General features: G+C 32.4%; 1 protein-coding gene across 1 annotated transcript; it reads left to right on the forward strand.

The window, feature by feature from the left end:
* Positions 1 to 2280: 2280 nt before the first annotated feature.
* LOC124834020 (ras-related protein RABC1-like) lies at positions 2281 to 6717 on the forward strand. Its single transcript, XM_088107892.1, has 7 exons — positions 2281 to 2392; positions 2531 to 2667; positions 2916 to 2984; positions 3110 to 3175; positions 4625 to 4746; positions 5956 to 6084; positions 6283 to 6717. Exons 2-7 carry the CDS (start codon positions 2535 to 2537, stop codon positions 6379 to 6381), a joined length of 618 nt encoding a protein of 205 aa, XP_087964018.1. The 5' UTR covers positions 2281 to 2392; positions 2531 to 2534; the 3' UTR covers positions 6382 to 6717.
* Positions 6718 to 6964: the final 247 nt, after the last annotated feature.

Consider the following 6964-nt stretch of genomic DNA (forward strand, 5'->3'; position numbering starts at 1 on the left):
TTGAGATGATTATTAATGAAAGATGAAGAAAATATGATATGGATGAAATGTTTTGGATTATGGACGAGCATTCCAGGGAGGAATGACTCATGAATGTATATTGGAATTTGTAAAGTATGAATGTGGGCATGCTAAGCTGGCGGTTCATCCTGATGTTCCGTGGTTACTCGTCCTCACGTAGAGGAGGGTAAGTCATGTGTGGGAACGGCAGGAGGTCCTAGTCCTTATGGTTAATTTGGACAAATAGGACTAACCTCGGGTGGCAGCTGTTGAGGGTATCCCAGTTACTACATCACCCGGGTGCACAAACTTAGCTACACATATTTCATACAGTCTAGACAGTCAGTCTAGTATTAGGCTTTGCATGAACGAATGATGAATTATCTTATTTGGTTGATTGTGTGAAATATATGTTTATACATGAATTAAATTACATAAACTTACCTTGTGTTTCCTGTCTTGTCTGTTTTGTACGTTCGATTGTCCTTCTGTTGCAATGATCATCCGTGTGGATGTGAGCAGAAGGAGACGAGTTGCTGGAAGAGGCGCTGGAGGAAGATAACTTAGTAGAAGTAGAAGTTAAGACCGAATAGTAGAATCGTACGGTCAATAGTAGTCTGATAGTAAGGTAATCGCTTGATCACCTTTTCCCTTTTCTTTTGGTAGGACCGTTCGGTATTGTATCTTGTAAACCGTTCGGTTGGGAATTACATATGTCGTTCTATTTTTTAATTTTCTGGTCTTTCTGTAAGGCCGTTCGTCTACGACCGTACGTTCTCTTTAATGTAAGACTGATCTGTAATATTATTCAATACAATTATTCTATCATATAGTTTTATACTGTATTTTGGAATGTTACAAGGATCTCTGAAATAGTTACATCCCGATAACTATTGATTGCCCCAGTATAAAAAAAAGTTTCTTCAAATTGAACATATTTTTTGCCATCAAATATCATTACAACTATTACAACAACTTATAAAACAAAGCAACTCTATTGTAATATGCTTTTATAAATCACATTGAAAATAGTAAAAGCTTGTATCTGCATGAAGTTTATACTCTAATATATCATTGCCATACCAAAGTTCCAACTTTTACAAATAAAAAACACTTAAAATGTTAACTAGCAGCAATGATAGTATGTCCAAAATGAAGAATAAGAACGAGTGAAGTCAGAAATGCAAATGAGAATTCAAAATCGAAGATCAAAAGACTCAACTTAACTGTCAAAATAAATACTAACATACCTCATCCAAGCAGTTGCATCGTTTCAAAGAAATATTAATCAAAAGTTTACTTCAAAACCAATAAATATAGATTTTAAGTAAGGAAAGCTAAATATGTAAGTAACCTACATTTATTCTGTTATTAATAAACTTTCAACATTGAACTGACTTTAATACGAGAATATCGTTTACATACATCTTCTGCAACAATTTGGACAAACAACTGTGATAAGACATGGACTTCAAAATAACTTTTTGATCCCAAATGACTCACTAAAATTTGAAGGGTTGATCTCAACCTACGTTCGGAAACAATTTTAAAAAAATATGAAATAAACATACTCTATATTAACTATTACATCTATTACATTACTGGGTATTGGAATATTAGTCATTTATCATATTAAAAATTATTATATTTATGTTAACATCACTTTATAGTAATAATGTTTAGCTTATGGTAATTTTAGCTTATTTTTTATGGTAATCCTTTGAAAGTATTATTATTGAACACGTTCCACTGCATCTTCATTGTTTGCGTTCTCTCATTTTAAATATGAATGCGAATTTTTATACCATCTATCAACAATAACAATAACAAAGTTCTTTATGATTTATCTCTTACATTTTAGTAAAATCAATTTTTTAATGCAATATTTGTCAAAATATTATCTTTGTCAATTTAAATAGATTTTACCATAATATTATTCAAACTACTATCATTTATTACATTTAAACATATTCAAATTATTAAAGTAATTTCTTTTTAACTATTCTTATTAATTGAATATATGTCATCAATAATTAAAACTTCTTTTGACAAAGCACAAATATTAACATCGCATAAATATCCCGTGATGCACGGGTTAAAAAACTAGTTATCAAACAATGCATTGATTATTAATTAGTTTCTCTCTTTATTTTTATTTTTGTTAAATCTTATTTGAATTATTTGTTCAATATTTGTCATGGTAACGGTGGCTAGTTATAGCGACAAAAATTAAATCTCTAATGATAATGATTAGAAAGAATTGAGTAGAAATAAAAGAGAAAAGTGGAACGGTGACCCGGTAATTCGGACAAAGTTCCGTTTTATTTTCCTTGTTATTGTTGCATCCTGAATTCCTCTGCTACCAGTTCTTTGATTCTCTAAATAATCTTAGGTATGCTAATTTCTCTCTCTCTTTTTAATCACTTTATTTTGATATCAATGCACATTTTTCTTATCGATCAAATGAGTTTCAGAATCAAATGCATGTTTGATTATTTTGTTTTAAATTGCTATTTGATCGTTGAATCAGTGCGATGGATTCAAGTTCATCCCCGGAATTCGAATATTTGTTTAAGTTGTTGATGATTGGGGACTCGGGTGTTGGCAAGAGTAGTCTCCTCCTCAGTTTCACCTCTGATTCCTTTGAAGATCTTTCTCCTACAATTGGTTCGTTTATATATACTTATTCTTATTTTTTGCACATTTCCGTAACTCGTGTTCCTTTTTTCTTTGATCAAGGGTTAAGCATCTCATTGGCATTGTCACAGGCCATAGGATTGCTAGTGCTACATATTCAGTGTGAAATGTCACCATTGTTCTTGTTTAGGCATAATGCTCTCTGATTGTTTGAAAAAAAAAAAGGTGATCTCGAGGTTCATGCTTTTATAACTTGTTTGTTTTATCTCTCAATGTAGGGGTTGATTTTAAGGTCAAGTATTTGAACATCGAAGGAAAAAGGCTGAAGCTTGCCATTTGGGACACAGGTGTTCACCTATGTTTATTTATTTATTAATTGATGTTCCACTTTCTAAGATTATGTTTCTGCAAATTTTGCTCAGTATAGTAGTGCTAAGTATGGATAATGATATGGTGTGATTAAATTATGCAGCTGGTCAAGAGAGATTCAGAACATTAACGAGTTCTTATTACCGAGGGGCACAAGGGATCATTATGGGTGAGTTTCAATTCTCTGTCTCCTCATTCACCTCCCTCCCAGTCATATTTATTAATTGGGTGAAATGTTTTGAATTTGCATGAACATCACTTCAATATCATTGTGAGAGTTGAAAAGCATTCACGTTGCTTGAGAGAACTCAACTGTGCATTCATTGATAAATGATAAAGACATTGTTCAGTAAATAATAAAGGAAAAAAGTGTAAACAGCCAGCTTGAACTATACACCTTTTATAATTGAAGTCTTCAACTTTTACTTTGTCATGGTTAGTCCTCAAACTCCTCGTATCTCCAGAGACCCTTTTGTTAACTTGGTTTAAGTCGCTAACAGTGAATGAATCAGGGACATTTATTTAAAATGAATCTAGGTCATTGGTGTATTTTTTATTTTTGTAAATCACATTGAACAATGAGTTATTTCTGAACTGAGAAAAAAGTAAAGGAATCATCGCTGGTCCATTTTCAAGTTCATGCTTACAAAAGACCATATCCGGTAGCAATTTTAGTTTTAAGTTTATCTTCATGGAACATATCAGACCAAGAACAAACAAGTAAGTCTAGGTATTTGTAAGGAAGCTTTAGCTTCTCAAAAGCACTTTGCATAAAAAATTCAAAGATTTACCGAGGAAGTAAAAAATTCAACAACTTCTTGCAAGCATCCAAAAGCTGAATCATAAAGCTCTGGATTTTTTTTTTTTGTTTTGCGAGGGGGGCAAATTTACTAACTTGTAAATAAACTGCTACGATAAACTTTTAAAATGTCTTACCAAGGGTCTAAAATGTTGACCTGTGCAGGCCCTTGGAGTTAGGCTTTGCTACCCATTCATCTTTCACTATCTGAACTAATTTCTCTGGCATTTTTGCTTGAACTGGAAGTAAGTCTTTTTTTAGCAATAGTTTCATACTTTTTAGTGTATTTAAGCAACCTTTGGATTGAAACCTTGCCCCTTACATAATAAGAAATGAAGAGAAAAGTATTTAATTTGCAAAAAAATGCACACCTTACATACTAACCAATGATTGTTGAAGCCACCAAACATGAAAGTAAGTCTGTTTTACCTACCTTAACGGAATTCTACATTGATTTTGCTTTTTAAAAATTTTGGGAAAAGAGATTTATAAAAATGAAACAATTCAGTGGACATGATTTATTTTCATAAGCGACTTAACTCTCTAGTTAACAGAAGGGGCTAGCGATATAGGATTAATCTAGGGATGAAATGAAAGGTGAAGGTGCCCATATGAAAGCAAAGGGTAAAGATAAGCTTCTTTGTGTTCACTTTTCTCTGCTTACAAAACAAACTTTCCTACATATATCATGCTTCGGCTTATTAAGTGAATTTAGCTGTTCGTAGGAATGATGCATTGATTTGGAAATAAGGAGATAGAACTTCCTCGAGATATATTTTAAAATTTTACTGGATTTTTATTTTTCTCAAACTGGTGCAGTATATGATGTAACTCGGCGGGAATCGTTTACGAATCTTGCTGAAATATGGTCAAAGGAAATAGAACTTTATTCAACAAATTTGGAATGCATCAAGATGCTTGTTGGAAACAAAGTGGATAAGGTATCTTCTATTATGCCAAGTTTTTTAGTTACATAGTTATCGGGAACTTAATATGATGAGATAAATTTTAAGTTATCTAACGCCACCATTTATCTATGATGTTAGCTAATCTCAATATGATTTTCAAGATTTCAATCTGTGAAAAAAAAATAATAATATATGATTACATTTTAAATGGAGATTAAGCACTTAAACTAGCCATTGGACATGCTACGTAGTCACTATTTAGAAGAGGTTCGGACAAACTTGAGATTTACTACTGTATTACACTTAAAACAAAGAAAACACTAATAGGATATAGTTTCCCGGGCATTTGTCATAAAGTGGGACACTCTTCTTCAACCAACTCCCACCTCAAAGAAAAGGTTAGTTCTAAAATGAGGGTTTAAGTAGAGTTGAAACATTGTGTTGAAGATTTTCTCAAGTCGTTCAATTAGACGTCTGAAGGGGGTTGTCTATAAGTTTTAAAGTGTTCTCAAAAGGTTTTTACAATGTTCTTTCAGATGACTAAGACACTAAGAGAAACACTATATGAGTAATAAAAAGATACAATGAATACTTTGGTTTATATACTGATTCATCCCTTCGGTGCAAATTGCAAAAGGTTCCACTGAACCATCAATTGTTTACAAGTATTCTCTAGTGTCACTTCTGGGTTACATAAGTAAATAAAGTCTTTCGAGACCATCTACTAAACTCCCTTGAGTTTAGTGGTGAGTACACAATGGCTCTCCAGTCTAAGTACATGGAGTCTTTCGTGACTATACGATAATAAAGTTGTTTTTATTAGGTTTCACACTCATCTAAATGGATATGAAATACAATCACTCATTGTCTAAAATCTAACCTCACACAAACATGAAGGATATGCAATGAAAGCATACTCTTTTACAAGTTGTCTTAAGAGAAAGTTTCTCAAGCAGTAGAAGCCTTAAAGAATGAAAGAATAAGGGCTTATGCATGTAAATGAGTCTTTCATGAATGTTTCATCAAGTTTTTATGTGCAGAGCGAGTTTCTATTTATAGGCATCGCAAAAAGATTCAGTGACCTAGTGCTTATGTGTTGTCCTTGGTGTTAGAGCTTTTCAAAATGTATGTTTCATCTTGAATTTGTGTGTGATATTAGAACCTGTCACCATAACTAAATATTTCTTTTCACGGTCTTCGTTAGAGGACATGACATGCATGTGGATAACATTTACTTTTCAGGAGGGTGATAGAGTTGTAACCAAGAAAGAGGCAGTAGACTTTGCCCGGGAGTGTGGTTGCCTATTTATCGAATGCAGTGCTAAAACTCGAGTTAACGTACAACAATGCTTTGAAGAACTTGTTCTAAAGGTATACTGAGTAACATATATATATATATATATATATATATATATATATATATATATATATATATATATGCATATGCCCACCGTATACAGAGATAACTTGGGAAACTTGGAAACAAATAAGCATTCTATGAATCGTGATTATGAACTGTTAATATCATAGAAAATGGCTAACTTTTTTATTGTTCTGTGTGTGCATCAGATTCTGGATACGCCTAGCCTCTTAGCAGAGGGTGTTAAGAGTAAAAAGAACATATTTAAGGACAAGCCAGCCAACAATGCCACAACTAGTTGTTGCTGATATTAACAAGCTAGCTATTTTCACTCCAAACAAACTGCATAGATAGATCTCCACGGGCACTGAATCAGTTTCCAGAATCAAAGTTCTAACACTAGTTTATTGATTATTCATACCAGCTGCTGAAAAAGGCTCCAAAATTTAATGTTTCTGATTTGACTTGAATGTTATATGTAGCATGATCATGATGGTTGCTTATCCGCTTTTTTTATTATTATTTTATTTTATAGTTTATCGTTGAGTCACGTTTAATTTCATTTAGGCCATGTTCTTTTGACTAGATTTGAGGGAATTTAAGAGAATTTGAAGATAAATTTTTTTGTCGTTTATTAAAGTGAATTTGGAGGTAAACGAGAGTAAATTTGGAAATAAATTTTTTTAATTTGTCACATCAATACAATTCTATACTAATTTTCATAAATTTTATTTCTAAATTCACTCTCATTTACCTCCAAATTCACTCAAATAAACGACAAAAAAATTTATCTTCAAATCCTCTCAAATCCCCTCAAATCCACTCAAAAGAACAGGGCCTTATAGACGTGCAAGAATAGTTGATATCATGTTACGGAAACCAGTTCAAATT

Source organism: Vigna umbellata, chromosome 2 (genome assembly GCF_029865625.1).
Source record: "Vigna umbellata cultivar VRB3 chromosome 2, Vumbellata_1.0, whole genome shotgun sequence".
NCBI lineage: Eukaryota > Viridiplantae > Streptophyta > Magnoliopsida > Fabales > Fabaceae > Vigna > Vigna umbellata.

Excerpts from the sequence above, each read along its gene's own strand:
- LOC124834020 (XM_088107892.1), top strand. The coding sequence starts at position 2,535 with ATGGATTCAAGTTCATCCCCGGAATTCGAATATTTGTTTAAGTTGTTG. Across the intron at positions 3,176-4,624 it reads GGCACAAGGGATCATTATGG|TATATGATGTAACTCGGCGG; the intron begins GTGAGTTTCAAT and ends AAACTGGTGCAG. Across the intron at positions 4,747-5,955 it reads TTGGAAACAAAGTGGATAAG|GAGGGTGATAGAGTTGTAAC; the intron begins GTATCTTCTATT and ends TTTACTTTTCAG.